Source organism: Gorilla gorilla, chromosome 1, assembly GCF_029281585.2.
Source record: "Gorilla gorilla gorilla isolate KB3781 chromosome 1, NHGRI_mGorGor1-v2.1_pri, whole genome shotgun sequence".
NCBI lineage: Eukaryota > Metazoa > Chordata > Mammalia > Primates > Hominidae > Gorilla > Gorilla gorilla.
Genome location: NC_073224.2, coordinates 29,657,194 through 29,682,949, shown reverse-complemented (window position 1 = coordinate 29,682,949; position 25,756 = coordinate 29,657,194). Strand labels below are relative to the sequence as shown.

Sequence of the window (25,756 nt, the reverse complement as noted above, 5' to 3'; positions counted from 1 at the left end):
GTCAAAGATCAGATGGTTGTAGATATGCAGCGTTATTTCTGAAGGCTCTGTTCTGTTCCATTGATCTATGTCCAACAATGATAGACTGGATTAAGAAAATGTGGCGCATATACACCATGGAATACTATGCAGCCATAAAAAATGATGAGTTCATGTCCTTTGTAGGGACATGGATGAAGCTGGAAACCATCATTCTCAGCAAACTATCGCAAGGACAAAAAAACCAAACACCGCATGTTCTCACTCATAGGTGGGAATTGAACAATGAGAACACATGGACACAGGAAGGGGAACATCACACACCGGGGCTTGTTGTGGGGTGGGGGGAGGAGGGAGGGAAAGCATTTGGAGATATACCTAATGTAAATGATGAGTTAATGGGTGCAGCACACCAACATGACACATATATACATATGTAACAAACCTGCACGTTGTGCACATGTACCCTAAAACTTAAAGTATAAAAAAAAGAATAAAAACTTTAAATTAAAAAAAAAATGAAAAGGTAAGTCAAAGACTGGATTAGGCTAGGTATATGTTTAACTTAGAGAATGCCAAGCAGTTTTCCAAAATCATTGTTTAATTTTGCCTTTACATTAGCATATATGAGAGTTTCCATTGCATCACCTATTTAGCAGATTTTGGTGTTTTTAACTTTACCAATTCTAGTGAGTATGGAGATGTGTCTCATTGTAGTTTTAATTTACAGTTCCTGGATGAATGATGACACTGAACGTCTTTCTCATGAGCAAATATGGTTATTTGCATATCAGAATTTTTAGTCAAGTGATTGTTTAGACGTTTTGCTCATTTTCTATTGGGTTGCTTGGCTTTATATTGAGTTGTAGGATTTTTTTTATGTATTCTACATGTCCATTGTAAGAATTTAAATTTCTGATAAAAGATTAAAATTTAGCAGCTTTTTCATTCATACTAGGGACTTGTATTACAGGTTCCTTGTCTTGATTTGGATTTTGGAAGGCAAAATTTTCATCAGCTGAAATGTATTAGTTCTTGATTACTTTTTGTTCTTACAATAGCTTTGTATGGCTATTACTTGACAATTTCCAATCATTTTGAAATGTCTTACATTTTCCTGTATCTGCAATAACAAAGTTAAGTTGACAGGGATAAAGGCTTTTGGATGGCTTTTTGTTTCTTAGTTCAAGAGAGACACATTTGGTTTTTGAAAAATGTTTGTGTTGAAGTCTAACATACATACAGAAAAGTGCAAAAAGTAGCAGTGTGCAGGTTGACCCATTTTTATAACCTGGATAGCCTTGTGTACCCAGCACCCACAGTACAAAATAGAACACTACTGGGCCCCCAGTGGGCCTGCCTTGTGCCCTTTCTAAATCCCAGCCAGGATTACCTCTATCCTGACTTCTAACATCATACGTGGATTTTTGTCTGGTTTTGAACTTGATATAAATGGGATCATACAGTATATATTCCTGTGTACTTAGTGTCTCTTACACAATCCATGTTTGTGAGATTCATGTATATAGTTGTTCATTCTCATTGCTATATCTGTTGTTTGTACAGTTGAGTGACACGTGTGTATGTTTCAGTTTGAAGGTGTAATGAAAGGTCTTGCTGTAAACATACTTGTATATCTTGTGACCCTATGCATTTGGGTGGGGCTGGATGTAGATCCAGGAGTAGAACGGCTGGATAAAAAGATACACATATCAAAAGATATAAGGGTAACTTTTTTGTTTGTTTTTGAGACGGAATCTCGTTCTGTCGCCCAGGCTGGAGTGCAGTGGAGCGATCTCCACTCACTGCAAGCTCCGCCTTTCGGGTTCACACCATTCTCCTGGCTCAGCCTCCCGAGTAGCTGGGACTACAGGCGCCCGCCACGACGCCCGGCTAATTTTTTTGTACTTTTAGTAGAGACGAGGTTTCGCCGTGTTATCCAGGATGGTCTCGATCTCCTGACCTCGTGATCCTCCTGCCTCGGCCTCCCAAAGTGCTGGGATTACAGGCGTGAGCCACTGTGCCCGGCCCACAAGTATAACTTAATAAATACTGTCAGTTTTTGAAAGAGGTTGTACGCTCCAACTAGTAGTTTATGAATGTTGCATGTATAGATATTACATTATATATTATAAATTTAACATTTTACTTTTTAATTTAATATTATATATAAAAATATATGTAATATATACGTGTGTGTATGTGTACATACACACATATACAGTAGTTGCACATATTTGGCTACACTTTGTGTTTCCTTTTCAATTAGCCATTCTAATGGATATTTAGTGGTATTGCATTTCATTTTGCATTTCTCAGATGACTAATGATACCGACCATCTTTTTCATATTTTTTTTTCTGGCTATGTACCTTGTATATGTACCTTGGTATCAGATATATGTATTGCAAATATCTTCTTTCACTATGTCATTTGTCTTTTCATTCTCTTATTCATACCTTTTGATAGCCAAAAGTTGTTAATTCTAACATGGTCTAATTTATCAACTTTTCCCTTTATGTTATAGCTTCACATCTATCGTTTAACAATTCTTTGCCTAATCCATGGCCCCGAACGTCTATGATTTTTATGATTAAATTTTAAAGTTGTAAACCCTCTTACTTGAAAGTTAAATATTTCCATGTAGAACTTGGATTTTTCATATTTTTAGAATGTTAGGCCATGGATGTAAGTTTATTTTACACATCTCATGTATACCATTTGTACAAAGTATGTGTTCCTTAAATATTTCCTGAATGAATGAATATAGAGATGCATGAAATGCTCTATTATTTAAACACTAGAAACCAAAACACTGAACTTTAGAACATTTCCTGTCTCATTTTTTGAAAATCAAAGTCTAAATTTCAGAAAGTGAGAAAAGTATAATTTTCACTTGTCTGCCCATTTTAGTCAGTGTTTCAGCTTAACACAAACATTAAAAGCAAAAATATTTTGGCACTGCTGGGCTCTGATCCACAGCTCTTCTTATTCCTGGGCCCGGGATGAAAACACATTCCTGAGGCAGAGAGGAAGACAAGTTCAACTACACAGCTGTATTAAAATTTCTGCTCTCCTGCGCACACCACATGTCCACTTTCATTTCTTTGGCCAACACAAGTCACATCACTAAGCCTAAGTCAATAGTTGGGAATCTGTAAATACATAATCTTCTTATAGGAAAAGAGAGTGTTAATAATTTTGAATAGTTATGCATGTTACCATTCTGTCTCACGGTAGAGTCAATAATATTTTCTTTAAAATGTTTTATATGTTAATCAAAATATTATGTTTATATTTAAATGTATTCTTTTTTATTTAGTTCATTTAAAGAATTGATTACATGATTTCAGCATTTGGCTCAAAAGATAGAATTTATCTATATCTATGGCAATAATTGTCAAGAATATGATGTTTCAGTGAATGTGTGCATTTTTAATTTTGTCATAGATTTTGCACAAAAGACAATCATTCATTATTTATTTTGGCAATGTAAAGAGAAAAATGAGAAGATTAAATTATTTGGAAAATGCTGTGGGAAAGTCTCACATACACCATCAAATCCAATTGCCTTTTTTATACTGTAGCTTCCCTTCTTAAGAAATTTTCCTTGATCTGTGTAAAATATTATATTTTAGTTGCACTAGCAGTGCATTTTCTCATATAAGCATAAAACTTGAAAATTAAATAATATATTTTAGAAAAACACATGAACTTGCATATTTCTTAAATAGTGCATAATTTTTATGAGATTCCCACGTATATCTTGTCTAAATATTCCTGTAATTCTTACTGATTTATTTTCATTCATCAGATTTCTCTTGAATTAAAGACAAGTAGTTGTCTTCCCAGATTGAGCAATTACTGATATCTTTCAACACCCAATTCCTTGTTTTTTATTCTCCTCTCTACTGCCACATAGGTGACTCCAACACACTGGTAGAGAGTTTTGCTCTCTTCATGTTCCAAATTATAGCTATTTTTGTGAAATAACCTCAAGCTGTGTAATTTTATAGGAATAGGTTTTATTATAATATATGATACCAAATATCACATAAAAAGTGGTGACAGAAAGATAAGATTTCTCAAGTAGAGTTACTCTGAACCATAAGGAGAGAAGCTTAAGAGAAGAAAAGAGTTGGTAGAAATATAATTGCTCTCTGCTCAGGTTGTAGACCAGACTCTACGTCTATGTTTCTGCTGGTAGATGCTTCCTTTTATCTCCCTGGTCTATCCTAATAATTAATTTATATGTCTCCCATTTCTTTCTCTATCAGATTTTTCTAATTCGTGTTCTGTACCCACCTTCTACTCATTCATTTCCTCAGTCTTTATCACCCAGCAGTCAAGAGTCTGTCCATTCTACTCAACTGAAAAAGATTATGTCATTACCAGCTCCGTAAGCTTTTCTTCAGTTCTAATTATTCTGGACCTATTGGAAGTGTTTACACAGTTAACTAACCTTGCCTCCTTAAAGTTCCCTCCTATCTGGATTTTCATTTTACACTATTATCTTGATCTAACTTTATTCTTGCCCTTGTTTTTTTCTTTTCTTAAATGTGGACACTTCCATTAAAGGCTCTTGTTCTTTTTCTACAATCTGTCTCTTAGACATGGCTTTTGATAGGTGATTGCCAACGTATTTTCCTAGCATCATCTTCTCTTCTAAGATTTAGTTTCTCATTTCCAAATGGCAGGCAGAGTTTTCTGCATCATAAGTTCAGTATGCCTAAAACTAAAGATAATTCCTAACCCCAGATTTCCTTCCTTATCTGACATTTCTATTTCTGTTATTAATACCCCATTTTCCTCAATAATTAGTGAAAAGAATGGACCATTTTGCCCCACACCATCACCTCATATCAATATGTCTTAATGTGTCTTTCCTGATATGTATAGAGTTTATCCTTTCAATTACTAATTCAGTTACTTGTCTGTCCTTGTCTTATTCTCCCAAAGCACAGCACTCACCTCTTTTCTGTGTAGCTAAGTTACGTCTCCTCCCTACATTTCATCATGAATTTTGTTGCCTTAGTCTCAATTTTGAAAATCCTATTCCTGCTCTCCACTCAAATTTTAATTTCTTCCATTAATTTATGGGATAAGTTTCAAATGGGTGGCTCAATCATTTCAGTGCACTTATTAGGGGAGATGAGAGAGAACAATACATCTAGTAGCAGGAGTCCAAGTGTGTTTGACTACTGAAAAGCAATTTGTTGGGGCAAACAATTCTATTCTGTGGAGTGGAAGAGTTGCCAGGAAGGACCGCATCCTGAGTCTGACAGCAAGAACACAACATTCAAGCAGGCCAGAGTAAGAGAAGAAGAGAGTGTGTAACAATGAGATATAAAAATCACTAGGACAAGTTTGTTGAAAATGACCAAGAGCATAAAATGTAGAAGATGGAGATGCAGAAGTCAAGAAGGCCAGGATAAATTTGATTTGCCTTCTTGGAAAGTCTAAAGCTTGTATCCTAAACTTAACCTTTGCTGTGACTAAAGGAATAGTACTCTAAAAATAACTTAGAACACAGCATTCTTTTTCATCTTTGTCTTCTATACAAACTTCTCAAGCCAGATTGTACAGATGTGGTCTCACCTATTTCTCCAGATTTATCTAACTCTCTCCCTCACAACCAGCCTTCCTCAAACTTTCCATACCTCTAGGACTTTGTACAATTCCCGCCAAATCCTTCATATTCTCTGAAAACAAGCTGAAGTACTATATTATCTAAAACTGTCCTCAATTTCTTTTAATCAGGTATTTTGTATACATCCCTATACCATTTATCACATTGCATTACATTTTTTTTTAATTGTTTTTTTTCTCTACTAGAACTCAACGTCAGTTATGGGCTTATTAGTTTTTCTTCTTTGCTGTGTATCAGAGTACTATTCAACAAATGTTAGTGTTCCATAGATGTATGTTGAAAAAACGACAGTCCAATGTTCACCAAATGATATCTGCTTTCCTGCCTTCAAATCCTAGCTAAAGTTTTTCTCTTCAGACATGGCTTCTGGGGTAGTTGCTGTCTACTGAACCTCAGTTAACCACCACCCACCTATGTAGGGCTTTTGGTTACCAGCCCAGCCTGAAGGAAGATCTCCTTCCTTTAAATTTTTATTATCCTGCCTGACTATTTTTACTCAAATCAGTATTCATTCATTATTCACTATTGTGTTCTTGAGATGTTATTTGATTTTCATATATGGTCTTGAGCCCTTATTTGATTCTCACAGGATAATTTGTTGAGACATATACATTTAATATTTTCAACTAAACTGGAAATTCCTTGAAAACAGAGATTGTGTCTCTTACCAGTTTTACTACATTAAGCAAAAAGCCTTATACAGGGCAAGAGCTCCACAGTATGTGTTGAGTACGTGGGATACTGAGTAGAGTGGAGATGGGGCCATGTAATGGTAGGACTGGAGATGGGGCCATGTAATGGTAGGGGGAAGGCATCATTCATAGGACTGGAGATGGGGCCATGTAATGGTAGGGGGAAGGCATCATTCATAGGACTGGAGATGGGGCCATGTAATGGTAGGGGGAAGGCATCATTCATAGGGCTGGAGATGGGGACATGTAAAGGTAGGGGGGAGGCATCATTCATAGGGCTGGAGATGGGGCCATGTAATGGTAGGGAGAAGGCATCATTCATAGGGTTGTTGCATATTGCCCCTGCTTCCTAAGCTGTGGAAATTTCTATGAGAAAAGAGCATTGTATATCCTATGATATGCAGGGCTAGTATGTGCTCTGAAGGGTCAGTAAAGATCCCAAAATTCTGAAGGCTGCAAACCATTTGGTTATAGGGTGGTGTTTCAGGAAATTACCTCTATAGGCCACTTCATGGCAAGTCTTTCCAATATTAACTTCTATTACTGAACCGATTCTTTAAACTTCATAAATATTTTAAGCAAGACCCTCTGTGTTTCTTTCACTCTTGTCAAAAACCCATTTATTTTTATGACTCTCTGATAATGTTTTCACATTGATACTCTGAGTATCCAATTTTGGGTTGGCAATATGTCTTTTTAGGTTGATGAGTTTTGCATAAATTTAAAGTTCATTATATATTGATTAGCAGGAATGTGGGCATAAGATTCCAAGTACTGAATGGCATTTAAAATGGGATATATTTAAAACCAAATGGCCTAGACCATGCGAGTATATTGCTGTGTATAATTTCCTGACTGTACTCACTACATCATAAATAATAATGAAAGTAAATGTACATTTATCAGAAAGAATCAACAAAACCCCAGCACTGATTTGCTGATCACACTTGTCTTACCAGGCATTAAGGCCAGCTTTCGAACAAAAGTGCCTGAAGGTTTGATTGTCTTTGCAGCATCACCTGGCAATCAGGAAGAGTATTTTGCACTTCAGTTGAAGAAGGGACGTCTTTATTTTCTTTTTGATCCTCAGGTAAATGAGAAATCATAAACTTTAATATTTTTAAGAATTTAGTAGGTGCCTGGTACTGAGGTAAATGCTTCTGTTTTCACACTGAATCTTCATTCAAACCTTGTAAGGTAAGTACTATTATTATCCCCATTTTGCCAATCAAGAAAATGAAACTTACAAAAGTAATGTGACTTGCCCTCAGCTAAAATAGCGGAGCTAACTTTTAAACCATCATGGTCTGACTGAGAATCTGTGGGCTTAACAACCAAAATGCCACCTTATAATGAAGATTAAAACTTTTAAATAAATTTAAAGAGATCTATTTTTATTTTTCTTAGTAGCAAAAGATCATGTCCCCTTTTCTTCCTTCCCTGTCTTTCTTTTTTCATTGTTTCACCAGCAAATATTTAAGTGGCTATCGGGTACTATTGTGCTGGGCGTTGCAGACTACCATAGTTTCAAAGTTAAATATGACCATGCCCCTGCAAAGGATACAGTAAAATAATCAATTTAAAATGATTATAAATTGTATCAAAATAAAGATTTAGGATTCTATGTATTATAGGAACATAAAATAAAGAAATAAATTATTTTCTGAGTTGTCAGTTTTCTCTGGAAATGTGATATTTAACTGAGATACAAATCAATGAAGAACAGTTGGTCAGGACAAGAGTATATGTCTGTATTTGAGGGTGTATATTTCAGGTGGGGCAGTACAGGGGAGATTCTGATCTCCACCTGGGAAGGTGCTGAGCATAAAGTTTCCAGGCAAAGTGAGCAGCAAATATTAAGGAAATAGCAAATATTAAGTGCCTGAGGTGGACGAGAACATGGCACATTCAGTACACTGAGATGAATCTCTTATGGCTGGGAACAGAGACAAAGGGAAAGGTGGTAGATTGAAAAGCTGGGTAGAAACCAAGTCATTTAAGACATTGTAAGCAAATGTGAGAATCTGAATTTTTCCTAAGGGCAGTGAGAAAGCACTGAACAGTTGTCTTCACTTGAGTTGAACAAATATCAGTGAGCATTTGATATTAGGTATTGTATTAGGCATGTGAGTAGTTGAGAAATGAGTAAGACTAAGTAAAATATATTAGCTTTCCATTTTCTCAGTTCTTCAACTTAAAACTAATGATCTAAATCACACATTATGCTTGCCAAATAAATGTTTTACATTTGATTGGTAAAGCAGACACAACGTTCACCCTTTGTATCCAAGTTGCGTCTAGGATCATGGACTGAGTGATCTGACTGAGGATCTCAGCCTCATGAACCCTGGAGATCCATTGACCTTAGAGAGAAAAGGCAGGGCCTATTGTACCAAGTGTATCTGAGGACCCTGCCAGACTCAAAAAGCAGGCCAAAGTCCTCCTGCCTTATGAAGCTGGGAGAGCCACACAGTGGCCACTTGAAGGACCAGGGACAGAAAGGCTCCCTCCTCATGACTTGACAGGGGTCTGCTAACTCCCTGGCTGGTGCACAGCAGGTCCTCAGACACAAAGATTTCTGAGCGTCCCCTAGTAATGCAGCTTCTTAAAGGATGCCAGCAGGTGGGCAGTGAGTAAGCAAAAGGAAATAGCATCACACCTAAGCAGATCCTGCAGCCAGAGGGAAAGGAAGAAGCAGCAGCTATCGCAGAAGGCAAGACAGATGGCAACTGAAAAAATAAAAATAAAAATAAATATTAAAAAAAAAATCAGCTGAAGTTGATTCAATTACATAATGGAAGATTTTTTTTTTTTTGAAAACTTTAAGTAGATTAATTAGAGGAAAGACACTTTGAGCCTCAGATTAGTAGGTCAGAAGATTAAGTTGAAGAAATCTCTCAAAATACATAAAAATGTGACAAAAACAAGAAAGATAGATACTACTACTGTCACTAAGTGAATCAGAAGGAGAACAAAAAGCACATGCTCAAGAAAAAGAGGGCTAACATAAAATGATGAAACAAAAAATAGGAGAAAATATCTGATTTAAGAGGGAATTTAGTATAAATCCATTGAAAAGACTCATCAATTTCCTGTCAAGATTAAGCAAAGCTAATACTTCTATGAGACCTCTTTGTGCCAGGCATTATTCTAAGTGGTCTCTCTATACATCAGTTTGTACACTTACATACACACATATTCCTATACACACACACACACACCTACACACGGACATAAACTCATTTGAACTTTTCAACAACTCTGTGAGGTAGATACTCTTCATATTCCCATTTTACAGGTGAGGAATCTGGGCCACAGGTAAGTTAGTTTTCCCCAAGTCACAACACTAATAAGTGACCAAGCCAGGTTATAAACACAAGCAATCGAGCTCCAAAGACCATGATTTTAGCTACAATGCTATACTGCTTTTCAACATGAAAGAAAGATGGTTGTTGATATCCATAAATTCAGAAAAAAAAATCCATCTCTGCACCAGGTTGGAAAGAAATATTTCAGTAAGTAATCTAGCCAAAAGGAAAAATAACAGAGTCAGAAATATAAAAAGAAGCAGCATCAGTGAATAATAAATCTAGCAATATTAAGTTATGCCTAAATATTTAATAATAGAGTGACTAGAACTCTGTTTTACAGTGCCAAATAAGAATCTTTGAAATAGAAGAGAAGTATAGCAAGGGCAAGAAAAAAAACGTGAATAATCATTTGTTGCTAAAATTAGTAAGAATTGAAGGAGAGGAAAGATGAGTGAATTAAAAGTTCTGAAGATACCAGCTTAGTGGCCGGGTGTGGGTGGAATAAGAGAATAGATTATACTGATGTTTTGTTTTCATAAAATAAATAGGGCAAATGTTTGATTTCAAATGTTATAGAAAAATAAGTTACTACTAATAAAGTGTTCTTCAGGACATCCAAATTAACAAGGTTAAAAAGGAGAGCAAATGCTAAGTTAAAAAATCAACAAAAATCAGAAAAAGAAAGGGGAGAGTACAGTAAAATAGAAGACTGTCAATGAGAAAGAAAAATCTGGCTCTGCTTTTTCCCCTTCAACCTGTTAGTATCTGGAGATATTTAAGAAGAAGCCAGATGGAAAAAAAACTAATCACAGGACCACTTGTTTATAGAGCTTTAAAGTATACAAAGTGAGTTCCAATTAATGATCTCATTTCATTCTTGAAGTAGCCCCTTGAGGTTGATTTTGTTTTCATCCCTGCTTTAGATGAACTGGCTTAACTAGGGTCATAGAGTGGTTTAGGGATAGAACTAGCACTGAATTCAATTATTTGAATAGCATTGAATTATTTTATTCAATGAAACTTTGCTAAGAATTTATTGGACTTCACAGTTATGCACTGGGAACACAGAAATGAACAGAATGACACTCATTGGAATTCTGGCCATTGGTTGTTTGTTCATCACAGATTTTGAGTATTTATAGCCACCCCCTTACCAAACACGGGACAGTCATTGGAGAATTAATCCAAAAATGATTTCCCCAAGTCTGAAGCATGACTGCCGTCTCTTTTGACATGTGGTGTTGCTATTTCTAAAGGATGCGATACCTTAAGACTCTGTAGGATAGGAGGGTAAAGGGGTCAAACTGCTTAACGGAGAATGGCTGCCAGGAAACTCATCTGGCAGGTCTAGTTGTTTTTATATCCTTTACGGTGATCACCTGGACAGGCTGGTGCAAAGCGTGGTAACAGAATTCAGGGAAACATTCACAGGGCATTGCCCATCATTTCCGCCCCCTTACCCTTCTCATTCACACAATTGCTTAGAGTACTCGTCACTGCTATTAGTTTTCCCAGTTGCTCTGTCCCTACCCTGTATAGCCAAACCCTAAGCTGTATACATAGTCCGCAGGTGCCAGCCAAGTATTAATAAAATTGTTAAAGCCACTGGGCGTGGTGGCTCATGCCTGTAATCCTAGCACTTTGGGAGGCTGAGGCGGGTGGATCACAAGGTCAGAAGTTCAAGACCAGCCTGGCTAAGATGGTGAAACCCCGTTTCTACTAAAAATACAAAACTTAGCTGGGCGTGGTGGCAGGTGCCTGTAATCCCCGCTACTCAGGAGACTGAGGCAGAGAATTGCTTGAACCCGGGAGGCAGAAGTTACAGTGAGCCGAGACTGAGCCACTGCACTTCAACCTGGGTGACAGAGCGAGACCCTGTCTCAAAAAAAAAAAAAAAAATTGTTAAAGCCAAGTTGGGGTCTAAAGGGAGTGAGGAAGGTTTAATGATGTCTAGTAAGTCAATTTTTATCTGAAATCATCTCTCCATAAGGTAAAACTGCTTGAGTTTTCAGGAAAGTGACAATTATTTTTTAAAATACAAGATATGGGTTGAGCAGGATGGCCTTAGGATCTAGCTGAGAAAATGTAATCAGATGCATTACACTATGTGCTCACAGGTCATGATGCTATCTATATATGAAACAATGAGCTCATGCTAGCAAGGACTGTGTCCTTCCTTACTTCCAATGAATTTATACTCTAAAACAGGTACTAAACATATTTTCTAAATTTATAATGAAAGCCCCACTCATTTTTAGACAAAGAAGTGTTAAAACTGAGGGATGGTGAAAATTTTGAATACTCTTCTCTTATTTGCTCTCTTTTTCCAAAGTAATATCAATGCAGCTTCTTGTATGAAGTTAGAGCTACTCTGGGTTTTAAAAAGTATAGAAGTTTATTTCATATGCCTTCTATTGGCATTACATTTATTTATATTTTAAATACTTTGGGTACCACTTTAAGTCAGTTTTTCTCCTTTAATCTTTAAATGAGGACGAGATTATCTAGTGAATACTTTTTATCCTCATCACACAAGTAATTATGTACTTAGTGTGTCTGTCTTATCAGACTGTATGATCCAGTGAGGGCAAAGTCTATGAATCTTTTGCCCACAGGTACTTCCTCAGGACTTAGAATAGTCTTTGGAACATAGTAGATGCTCAGTAAATAAATGACCATTGACATATTACCTGGCTGATTGACTGAATAACTGTTGGTAAGATACTACTACTCATAACTGAAGAAAATTATCCATTTTTCTGGTTTACAACGTCTAGCTTTGTAATGATTACACAGATATTTTGTGTTGTTTATTTTTTTTATTTTGAAAAAATTAGAGAAAAAGTCTTGCTGTTTTGCTCAGGTTGGTCTCGAACTCCTGGCCTCAAGCAATCCTCCCACCTTGGCCTCTCAAAGTGCTAGGATTACAGACATGAGGCACCATGCCCAGCCTTGTTCAAATTTGTCTGTTTTTCAGATAATTGATTTTTATCAGGAAAAAAACGAGATGCTTATTTTTAAATTGTTTTTACTGAATTCATTCAAAATAGCCAAATTTTGAATTATGAAGAGTATTTCAAGGAATTTTAAAGTAGTTATCTAGCACACATTTATAAAATAACTTGAAGTCATTGTGTACTTTGCTCTTTTTAAAATATCTTAATAAAATTGAGTATTAAATTCCTTACATAACAATTTAATACAACGTAGAGGCTATAGATATAAAAATGTATTTGGTGTGTCATCCAACTATCCAAAGCATTCTATTGAATAAATGTTTAGGGAAAGGGAGATTCTTCATAGTACATAAAATTGGAAATGTGTTTGTATATTACAAACTGGGGACTTGCCATTGTTAAAAGATACAATAACGAAAAGTTAACTACAACTTTTAATTACGGTTTTTGTTGTTATCTCCAACAATTTTCTATAATTTTCCCATTCTTCACTTAATTAAATTCAATTTTGAATATACTTGATCAGATAATATTTTAGTGACCAGTAATGGTCTATGTTTATCCCTTAAATATTCTGTGTTTAGTGACATTAACAGGAAATTCACATCATATTCTGGGCTTACTTGGAAGGAAGCTGTGAAAATGAAAGCTTTAAAACAATTCTGAATAGCATCTATTGAATGTGTCCGATATGTTCCAAATAGAAAGAACAACATGCATAATATGACACCAGAAGTCATCACAGAATTGTTCTTTCAACATTGATGGGGGGAAGTAATCTTAAAATAATCTTCAAAAAATGATATTCTAAATTGCTGTAAGTATAAAGTGAGTTTGTCATGCTGAGGCTGTAGGTAATGTACTTGAATTTGTCTCCAATAAATGTGATTTCTGATGTAGAGAACTATTAATGCTTCAGATTGTTGCCAAACAAAATATGAAGAACCACTTACTCAGACACCTGATCTTTAGAATGCAGCATCGTTTGTAACAATTTTAACGCTAACTAAGTACACTTTGATGAGACAGCATTTAATAAAATGCTCATTAATTTCATCATTAGCAAGGGTATGCTAAGAAGTAAGCCAGTTTCTTATGTCACGCCCAATTAGCATCCCATGCTAGTAATCCCATTAGTATTGTTGAATTCACTAATGGAAAAACTAATGGGCATGCTACCAGGGCACATTAATTGGGCACGACACCAGTTCTGGTTTTAATTATTAAACTATGATAATGAAATGTGTGTTTGTAAAATATTAAAATGTTGAAATAGGGTTGAAGAAAATAAAAGGGTGTGTAGACAAAACAGATATAAGGAAAGTCAACCTACAAGAATACGAAGACTAGAACTTGCCAGATGGTCATGTTTCTAGCTGATGGAGTTGTCTGTAAAAGTTGGGATATTGTCCATGTGAGAGACAACCCACTCATACTCATGGGAAATTAAAAGCTTTTTTTTTTCCTTTGGTAACATGAAATTCTGTATGTCATACATGTTGTCAAGCTCTTTATGAGGCCCGACAGGAGCCAATTAAATGTGTAGAGTGGACATGTTGTATCACTGAAGCCATTTCAGAGAAAGATAAACAGAAATCATACTAAAGATGGTACGATTAACATTGTATGTTTTTCAATATACATCTTCAGCACCATTACATCAAACAATTATCTGTTTTCTCTTTTTGAAAAAAACAGCACAGCAAAATTATTAGAGTTTGGTGAAATTTTCTGGTAATTAAGTGTTTTGGTAATATTTTACCCAATCTTATTTTTTTAATTTTTAAAGATTTTATTAGAATGAGCTTTATTCTTGTTAAGTAAATCAACTTTATTAAGAAGAAAATTCATTCCCATTTAGAAGTTGTAGAGTAATTTCTTTTTTATTTTTATTTAATAGTAGTACTAGTAGCTGTTGGTGACAAAGTTGGGATATCTTTCACTTAGTCTTATTCACTTAACACAGAAAATGTTACTATAGGTAACCAAGGCTACTATAACATACTGGAAAATTGTTTACTTTTCTCGAAAGTAGTGAGATGGCAGGTGTTTCTTCTATTTCTCTTTCTCAGTTTTTTTTTAATTCTTACCTCCTATTTGCTAAACTCTGTTCTTAATATCTGCCATTTCCTATGTCTTGTCACTTAGGAACATGTTTTTAACTGTTGTATGATTACCTTAGCCAGAACTATAATTATTGGATTTTAACTACAAAGCATTGTGTACTACATTTAACTCCACCCTTATGTTTAATGTATCACAACTGGCTAGTTTTTAAGGTGAATGTCATTCCCATTTGTTATTGATAATTTTATGAAGATAAGAGTGACTCGTCTGACATCTCTCTATCTTCAGAACTCATTTTGAGTGGTATTTTATGAGTTTTAAATTCTTCTGTTCTTTTTCATATTTATGCCATGAAACATAAAGTCTAAAATTTTAGAATAGAAAATTCTTTACCCTTCTGATGAATAGCTATATTCATCAGAAAATGCAAGTGGCTTTGTAAGAAATTCTTACTGCAAAGATGAGACCTTTACCGATCTGTACACTGTGGTGCACAGGGAAGTATTAATACATCACAGGAAAGCCAGAATGATGCTAGACATCAGCTTTAATTTTGAGTTCTGTTTGAAATGTATGCATGCTTGTATCAGGATCATAATCTTGAAACTTGTAAATTGGTTTATAACAAATATGTAAGTGTGTGTTTATTTGTAGATATGCATGTATAAACATTTATTTATTCATTCATTCCCTTAAGGGGTCACCAGTGGAAGTAACTACAACTAATGATCATGGCAAACAATATAGTGATGGAAAATGGCATGAAATAATTGCTATTAGGCATCAGGCTTTTGGCCAAATCACTCTGGATGGGATATATACAGGTAAGTACTTTTTGATATGTATAAATAGCCCTGTTGATATGTTGGTGTTGCCATACTTTTCTGTTGTTTATATTCCTACATTCTTATTTCACCATAATTTCTACTCAATTCCATATATATTGCTGTTGAATTTGCCTTTGGGATACTCCTAAAAGGATGAAGTCTGGCAACCAGTTTTTCATCCATGAAGGTCTTTGGTAAAGAAAAAAATAACAATGAAGTCACCTATGTCTTTTACAGTTCTTTACAATTCATGTGGACCTTTAGTTATGTTCTGTCATGTTACTTTTGACTTCCAAAAAACACATACAGTAGAGGAAAGCAGTTTTTGTCTGCATTTGGAGATGAGGAAACCAAGGCTGAGAAAAAAGTAAATATTTTTTCCTAACTTACACAGTTGAGAGGAAGCATTCTTGGGACACACATCCTGTTTTTTCACATTTAAGTTTAGTTTTTGCTCCAGCCTACCCTATCTGCCACATTTATGTAATTATAACATGATCACTGTACCTGTATAATGATGCAGGCTTTTATTAAATTATTCAGGAAATATCTAATTTTAATCAGTACCTATTATGTTCCAGGTATTGTTCTAGGCACTCTGGATACAAGGAGCAAAGAGAATACTGTAAAACTTACATTTTATGGGAGGAATGGGGCAGCAAAATACAGAATAAATAAATTTAAACAAATATCAAGTGGTGATAAATTCTGAGAATGAAAAAGCCAGATGAGAGGGAAAGTTGTGTGTGTATGTGCGTGTGTGTGTTAAGAAAGTTCTCTCTGATGAGGTGACATTTGAGCAGAGACCTGAAGGGACAAAGGGGAAACCATGTAAATATCCAGGAAGAGGATGCTTTGGGTTGCGAGGACAGCAAGTATCAGGGCCCTGAAGTGAGAGCACACTACATGTGGCATGTCAAGGACCAACAAGAAGGCCAGTGTGGGAAAGAGGGTGTGAAAGAGCTAATGACATGACATAAGGTCACAGAGGCCATTAGGGATCAGATTATATGGGACCTTGTGGGCTTTTACTTTGAAAGAAGGAAACTGTTGAAGGATTTTGAGGGAAGAATGACATAATATGACTGCTTTCTTTAAAAGGATCACACTAGCTGCTCTGCTGAGAATAAATTTTAAGGGGAATGAGGGTGAAGGCATGGAGATCAGTTAATAGGCTTCTGCAATAACTCTGTAATAATTCAGACAAGAAATCATGGAGACCTGAACCAGGGTGATAATTGAAGATATAATAAGAAGTATTCAGATTCTGGTTATACTGTGAATGTCAAATTAACAGGATTTGGTGATGAGATTGAGGCAGAATAGGGGTTGGTAAACTATCACCACGGGCTAAATCTAGCTCATGCCTGTTTTTATAAAGTTTTATTGGAGCACAACTACACCCATTCATTTACGTATTATCTATGGCTGCTTGAGTCTGAATAGTCTACAAAGACACTATCTGGCCTTTGACAGAGTTTACTGGCCCTTAATGTCGAGCAAGCCTGTCAGGTTTGGGTCTCAGGCAACTGGAAGAATGTAGCTGCCAAAACCAGGGAGTGCACAACTGTGGGAGAAGCAGGTTTGGGGAGAGACGTTCAAAGTTCAGTTGTGAACATGTTAAGGCTGAGATTTCTGAGACACCCACGGGGAGATATCAGGCAGGCTGCTCAAGAAACAAGTCTGAGTTCTGAAGTCAGAATTTCCAGCAAAGGTTGGTATTGAAAGCCAAGGGAACAGATGTAAGTAGGGATAATTGGAGTGGATTGGGCTCTGGAAAAACAAACACAAATAACTTTGCCTCTCCTCTCAAAGAAGGTGGGCATTAGAAATATGAACAGGGATTTCCATTGTTATGCCACACAGTCAGAGACCCAGGTTCCCCTGGCCTTTGGCCCTGGCAGTTCGTACTGGAACCCAGACCACTATTCATCCGTCTAGAGTACTTAGGGGGTCCCTATGGGTAGAGAAACAAAGAGGCCTGAGAGGCAGGCGGTCTGGATCATTCCAACATCATGATGCTGGGATGGTGAGGAAGAGCCAGTGAAGAAAAGTAATGAACAGGCAATGAGGAGAGAGGAAAACCAAGAGAGTGGTATCCCAAAAGCTGGTGAAGGATTTTATTATTTGCTGAGCTAGTAAAACTAGAGTATCCTGGTGAAGGTCTATTTCTCATCTCCTCTTCTCTAGGTTCCTCTGCCATCCTGAATGGTAGTACTGTTATTGGAGATAACACAGGAGTCTTTCTGGGAGGGCTGCCGCGAAGTTATACCATCCTCAGGAAGGATCCTGGTGAGTTTAGTAAGTTATATTATATGTTGTCATCCAAACTTAGAATAGAACCTGTTTACATTATTTTAAAGTAAGAATAAGTATTATGTTCTACCTCATGCTATATTTTCTATATTAATGTGCCAAAAATTTCCTTTAGGTCTCTTTTTTAAAGGAACCATGTATTCCATATGACTTGTATTTATATTGTTAGTACTCGGTTCTTGATATATAAAAGGAATTCATTAAAACTTTTGCTGAAATGAATTATAATAATTTCAGTCAAAGGTATGTTATTTTAGGACCTATGCATAGTTTTTTCTAAGATTTTAAATTGAATGTGAAACAACACAGAAATGGAAAACTACGAGCTTGATTTATACTCTAAATAGGGTGAAGAACATTCCCTGAATACTATGTGATAGGCACTAAACCAATCCCTAGATATTCATAGATGAATAAAATGTGGTCTTTATCACAATAGAGGTCACAGGCATATAAACAGACAATTCCAACCTAATGCCATAAGTGCTATAATTGAGCTATAGACAAAGTGATTCTCATATTTTTAGAACAAGAGCACAAGAACATATTCTAAAATGAAACTAATTAAAATGAACATGAATGGAATTAACCTTAGATAGGAAAAAAATCACCCTTCAAACGCAATGCTAATATTCTAGGATTGTTTCCCGAGTCCTCATTAAGAATCACAGGGTGCCTCCCAAGTCTCTCCCAGGAAGTTAAAATATAACTACATAAATATTACAAATAAGCTAGAACCCAGATAAGTATAATTTGTTCATGGGTTTCAGTCTTCAGGGAATCATGATGAAGATCAAAAGGAATAGAAAGTGTTCATCAAATTTAGGAGAAGGATATAATTGAATCCTCAAGGCTGATTATAGTTACCTCCTCAGAAATGTCTCTAGATTAGAGAGGGTTTTCATTCAACTACTTGAGACTGATAGAGAAGTCCCTCTAAAACATACACACACACACACACACACACACACACACACACACACACACAGCCTTTGTTTTTTGCCCCTCTGGGAAATAGTATCTTCAGGTACTAGGAGAGAATACCCTGATACTAAGTACCCTTCCTGTAGAGGACACATCTCCATTATGAATAAACAATTTTACTTTGTCTATGTAAATTGGCCTTATAAAACTCTCATAAACTCAAAGCTGAAAACTAAGCTTTGCCCCCATAGGAAAGGAGGTGGCTGTGTGAAATTCGACCTCGGTGTACCTTCTCCTCCTCTTGATTTTTTTTTCTTGCTTTTTCTCTAATTCTCTCATTTGCACATTTTTCTCTCTCAACCTTCTGTTATCACCCTATTCACTGTCTTTATAAACCCACCTCTACCTGGTCTGGAGAGTTCCACATTCAAGATCAACACTATATACATTTCCCAAAATATGAAGCCAAATTATTGATTTACTTCAGTAACAGACTGGTTCATAGATGAGGAATCTAAACTATAAACTATATATTAAATAGAAACACTCCCTTCCAATCTAACTTTTAAAGTTATAGTACTTTATTTTTGAGGCTAGTGGCAGATGAATTTTCTGTGTTAGTTGAAAAGGCAATATTCTTGCTACTGCAAAACGAAGGTTTCTGCGTAAACATCTGTTTCTGCAGATATGATGGGTTTGAACCAGCACTAAACATTATAATTGCTATCATTTACTATAGCTGATGGTGTGGTGTTTACGTGAATCATTAAGAGGCTTGCAGTAAATAGGTAGTGAGAGCTAGTGCCTATTTCTTTGACTTTAATGGCACATAAAATTAATTGCTTGAAAATAATCTTTCAAAATATATATTTCTTGATATCTATAAACTCCTGCAGAGATAATCCAAAAAGGTTTTGTGGGCTGTCTCAAGGATGTACATTTTATGAAGAATTACAATCCGTCAGCTATTTGGGAACCTCTGGATTGGCAGAGTTCTGAAGAACAAATCAACGTGTATAACAGCTGGGAGGGATGTCCCGCTTCATTAAATGAGGGAGCTCAGTTCCTAGGAGCAGGTAATGCTCTAAAAAAGACATGAGTGTTCACTTAAAATCTATGTTCTACCCTTTGTATAATTTAATCTCTCCTGTTTGATTAACTTGATCTCATTTGAACCTAGTATCACAGAAATACTTAGTTATTCCAATGGCACACACAAATATATTCTTGACATCTGAATATGCAATATAAATTATAAGACTCATAATTATACATCCATGTATGATATCTCTGGTAACCCATGCAGTTCTTGATTTACATATGTTAGCATCACCAATGTCCATTTGCAAATCAGTTGTTTGGAAACTAGAATGCAGTTAGAGAGGTGTACTTAGAATGCACTCAGAAAGATGTTTCAAAGAGTTTTGTTTACTAGGTTAATCCACAAATACCTATTTATCTCATTATATAGGAGAACAATGTTCTTAATTAATTCTCAGCTAGGTAATGGGTTAAGTAGGCCATTGAGAGAGAGCTGGAGACTAGAACCACCATCCCTGCCATTGCTCAAAAGGCTACAATGAAAGGGGAGGTGTAAGTGTCTGTAGCTCACCCCTGACATGCACACTGAGTCTCTGCCTGATCAGAGCAGAGACTTCCACCCAGGGGAAGGGGAGAGGGATGATGGTGGCTTGGTGCACCTGGCTTGTTCATCAAATAAAAGCCCATCACTGCCTCCTATATTTATAGCTAAGTTGGTTGGTTATTAAGTTGCTTAAACTGCCTTCAGCACAAAAAGGCATATGATATTAATAATATATTCTGCACATTTTTTATTCTGTTTTCATCAAGGTCATTCTGAGTTTCTTTTAGTCAATGCAAACTACTTATTGTTAATATTTATCTGAAACAGTAATAATCTTACATGATACAGACAACACATGATTTAGAGAGCAAATTTCTTCCTGTTAAAAAGTATAATATATATCAAAGTCTTTCTTAGTATATCAAGGTCTTTCTGTCACTTCTGTACAATTACAAAAGGAATTTCTTAACATTGATTTGCATCTTCTTTTGTGAGATTTACTCAGTGGCAGACTGTGTCCTAGAGTTTCTTAGCACCCTTACAATGCTGGCAATATTGTATTACACATGCTAATATGTACATATTTTTATCTTTAAAGGGTTCCTGGAACTTCATCCATATATGTTTCATGGTGGAATGAACTTTGAGATTTCCTTTAAGTTCAGAACTGACCAATTAAATGGATTGCTTCTTTTCGTTTATAACAAAGATGGACCTGATTTTCTTGCTGTATGTGAATTAATTTGATTAAAATTACTTTAAAATATAGGACCCAACTTTAAAATAAATAAACCATGTGTTGGCATTACACTTAATTGGGATTTCTTTACAAATTCACATTTGTTCGTTTTTTTTCCTGGTCATTTTTAGTTTTGAAGTCCTGTGAAACATTTTGTATTTTATTATCCTAGTAATTTTTTAAGATGACAATTGTATCAATTATAATTTTAAGAAAACAGACTAGATATAAGGAATTAAGAAAATTCAATTTAGTATCTTAAGATATGAAACACACTATTTCCCTCATTATCTTTTGATATGAGTTTTGAAAGCATATATATTATATATTTTTCATATGACATATAGATAATCAAGTATAATAATATAGTGAACACTCCTGGACCTACCACCACGCCTGATAACTAAATATTATCATTTTTGGTCTATCTATAAAGTCTTTCCTATCTTGTTTCCATCTCCTTTCAGATGTCATAGGTAATCAGAATTTTGTATTTGTTATTCACATGCATTTTTATAGTTTGAACACCTAAAGAATGCCCACAAATTCTTTCTTTTGAAATTTATAAAATTGGTTTTATACTCTCTCTTTAGCACTCAACACTGTTTCTGAGTCATTTATGTGTCCACATAGGTATACATTTTCTTGGCTGTGTAGTATTTCTCTTCTCTTACCAATGATGTATTGGTTGTTCCCATGTTTTGCTTCAATGAATAAGACTGCTATACACATTTTTATACATTTCTCTAAATACAATGGGCAACTGTAACTGCTTTTCCTTGTCTTTAATCATTAGTTTGATACCACTGTTAAATACGTTATTAAAATTTTAATTCTTAAAAGTTGTTTTAAAGAACTAGCATAGAAACAGGAGAAAAATATGAACATCTTACCCTTAGATTCTTGATTTCTAGGCAAATAGACAAATACAAGTCTTGGTTTTTAAGAGTCTAAGATACTTTCTTTTTCTTTTTCTTTTTTTTTTTTTTTTTTTTTACATTCCTAGCATATACAATGCCAATATTGCTAAGAAGGGAAATGGAAATTTATCCCTTCATAGTATTTATTAAAATTTCTGCTTCTTTAAATATTTGTTTGTCCTCTTGTGTATTATTGGCTTCTTTCTCTGAAACGTAATGTCTATGAATCTTCTCTGAAACGTAATGTCTATGAATCTTCTCTGAAACGTAATGTCTATGAATCTAAGGACCTTGGTACTCTTCTTTATAGTTGTATCTTCAGTGCCTAAGCCTTAGCAATTATCATGTTAATCAATATTGTTGCATAAATGAATGAGTGAACATGTGAATGAGCTCATGCTGTGGTGACCTTCACTGAGCATCGTTGAGTCATCTACATGTGCATACACTGTGGAGGATACAAAGATGTTTACCATTTGGCTCCTCCTCTTGAGGACCATATGCCTGCGCTGGAGGTCTATATGCCCTACTATGCCACGCTTCCACCCTCCACCTTCCTCTATTCATTGCTTTGTTACTGTATTAAATAATACTGTTAACTTTAAGTAACTCTTACTAAAAAAAAAAAATTAAAAAATTAAGGCTGGGTGCAGTGGCTCGCCCCTATAATTCCAGCACTTTTAGAGGCCTGGGACTATAGGAGGATAGCTAGAGGCCAGTAGTTTGAGACCAGCCTGGGCAATATAGTGAGACCCTTTTTCTATGAAAATAAAAATAAAAATAAAAAGTTAGCCAGACACTGTGGCTAGTTCCAGCTACTCAGGAGGCTGAGGCAAGATGATTGCTGAAGACTGGGAGTCGAAGGCTGCAGTGACCTGTGATTGCACCTCTGCACTCCAGCCTGGGCAAGAGAGCTCTGTCTCAAAACAAACAAAACAAAAAAAAATCAATACACTTAGATAAATATATACTGAGTACCTATTATGTGCTTGGCTTTCTTTTAACACTTTCCATGCAACTGAAAGGAAGCAGTCATTCATAAAACTTAACATTACAGTCTGCCATATCTGAGGACTGAGGCTGCTCCCAGATTACCCCTCAACAACTCTTTCTATTATACTGACTTACGTCAATATGCATGGTTATCCCCTGGAACTTGATAAACTCAGAATGTTTCCATTGCTGAAACCTTGAATCTCAAAATATAACCTCATATCCCTCTAGCTCTCTCAGTCTCTCTCATTAAGTTCACCAACGCATTGACACCATTGGCTATTAGCCCACTTTCTAGTTAACTTACTTGCTCCTTACCTGAGCCACTATAATGTATTTCTTCAACCATATTTCTACCAATACCCTGATCTTGTGTCTTGTATTGGGCTTCACAAACCTTGATCCATCAGTCCAGCCACCTCGCTTTTCAGTTCTAGTAGCTAGATTGCTAAACACTATAGGAAAACTAATACGGGTATGAGAACTTGTTTTGAGCTCTCCAATTCTTTTATTAAACAATATCTATTGTTTACAGGATTTTCTAATATATTTTAGATATAGAAAGTGAAAGAAAAATAATCTTAGGATCTAGAAACACTATAACCTGAATGTCTTCAGGTAGTCTCACACTCTCCTGATAAAAACAAGCATGCATATTCAACTTTCAGTCTCTCTATCTATCAACTTGACCGTATTTGAGCCAAGCCAGATTTCACTCTCTACCGACTCAGGGGAACAAATGAACAATTACCATGCTTACAACCAAAGAAAATATGTCTACCGTCATCCTAGATTCTATCCCTTCTTCTGTAAGAACTTGTTCTACAGTCTCCCCTCTTTGTATGTTCAACTGTTCCCTCTCAGTTGGCTCTTTTCCCTCAATATATGGAATGATTGAAATTTATTTTCCTTAGTGTTTTTTCTTTTGTCTGTGAAGCCTCCTCCACTGTACTTTTCCTTACCTTCATGGTCAAGTGCATTGAAAGTGGTTACTTTTGTTATTGCCACTTTTTCATCTCACTTCAGTCCCTAAAATGACTGTACGTTAGGTTCCTGCCCCTACCACACCTTTCTACAAAATCACTTTTCTAAAGTGGTCAATGACCCCCACATTTCCTAGCCCAATGATTTTTATTTCTTATATTATTTGTCCTTTTTCTGTCATTCTCTGTTTTTTTCTTATTCTTCCCTACTGATTTTCCAAAATACTAGTTTCTCCTGATTTCATTAAGTTCTCTTAGCTTCTTTAAGAAGATCATTGTCACTTAAAAGAACTATTTTCTACTATGCTGTCCCCTTAAAACATTGGTCTTGCTGAGGACACTAATCTTTTCCCTTTTCTCTCAGTCTTTTTACACTCACTGAATAATCTTATTTATTTTGTCATGTATTTTCTCCTTTTTGCTGGGCCATCCCCAAACTGCGTATCTTTATGTTTGACTTCCTCAAAAAGAGTTTCATCTGGATGTTTTATAGGCATTTCAAACTCAATATATTTAAAATGAACTCACCTCCCCCCCTGCTTGTCAACAACAACAGTCAGCCTTTCTTTCAAATGCTTTTCATAACGTGATGATGGCAGAACACCCTCCTAGTTACCCAAAAAAGATGAGATGTGTTCTTAATTTCTTTTTAATTCATCTAACTCATTTACCTTTTTTACCAGGTCCTAATGAGTTGCTTTTACAAATACTTCTAAGATCGAGTCTTCTCTTTCATCAGCATCATCATTATCCTTATTTTAATGACTCTCAATATGTTTTCACAATTAAATGGATTTCCTAACGCATTTCCTGAATTCTAGTCGAGATTTTGTTTTCAGTGTATACTTCTTATGTCTGGTAGGCTAAGCTTTTAGTGCAAGGTAATACTGGGAAGAACATGAGTTTTGGTTTCAGACAGACACCAAACATTCTTTCCATACCAGACCCTCTTATCACTGAAAGTCCTTTAAAATCTGGCTTCTCCATAGCTGGCAAGACACTACCTCACCTCCCACCTCCATATGTACCCTTTGTCTTAGCTAAGTTGGTGCCTTTCTCTGAACCTGATGTCCTCATGTCATGCATATTAGTCCCCCTCCTTGGGGGACCCTCCATGAATCTTATATAGTTTCTAAAACCTTACTTTAAACCTTTCCCAACTTCCAGGGAGCAAAAAGCCTTCTCTGTTCTCTGCTTTCACTTTACTCCTTTCTTGTCTTGATTGTAGTATTGCTCCTACATGTTTGCCTCTGCTACTAGACAGTATGACTCTTAGGAGCCGTGTTTACCTTAGAGCAGCAGGTATATGGCACATTGTAAGAGACTCGATATTTATTGAATAAGTGGTTAGAAAAATGAAAAATTGCTTACCTGAGGTCCTTCCTGAAGATGATGCTTTTATGGAAAAATTCATAATTTTTATCTGGCATGATTTAATTTGTTTTACTTGACACAATTGATCTCAAGATTTTAAATATCATATGGTTACTGATATGGTTTCTAACAAAGTAAAAATATATTAGGTAAAATAATTATCATGAGACATTTTGAAGGAAAACCTATGAACTTATTTTTTACTATGAAAATTTGGGTGAAATATGTTCACATTAGAAAATGGTACAGTCATCTAATAGAATACACATAGAAGCAATTATGTTAGTTAGAGATTTAGAATAAAACCGAAATATTGAATCAAAATATGTCTTACATATTTGAAATTGAGTTCACTAGCCAGTTAAAATAAGCTTAATCAAGCTTGACATTTCATTTTCTTATTGTCTTGCCATATTTCCCCCAAGTTAAATTGATATATG

The 25,756-nt window shown here is 35.6% G+C and overlaps 1 protein-coding gene across 1 annotated transcript in view; it reads left to right on the top strand.

The window, feature by feature from the left end:
- The window catches only part of USH2A (usherin), an 843,890-nt gene that overhangs the window by 355,090 nt on the left and 463,044 nt on the right, over positions 1–25,756 (top strand). The window contains exons 23-27 of the mRNA XM_031015607.3: positions 7,280–7,410; positions 15,353–15,479; positions 17,673–17,774; positions 19,619–19,798; positions 20,906–21,036. Coding sequence (XP_030871467.3) covers positions 7,280–7,410; positions 15,353–15,479; positions 17,673–17,774; positions 19,619–19,798; positions 20,906–21,036 — 671 coding nt within the window. The remainder of the gene's footprint in view (positions 1–7,279; positions 7,411–15,352; positions 15,480–17,672; positions 17,775–19,618; positions 19,799–20,905; positions 21,037–25,756) is intronic.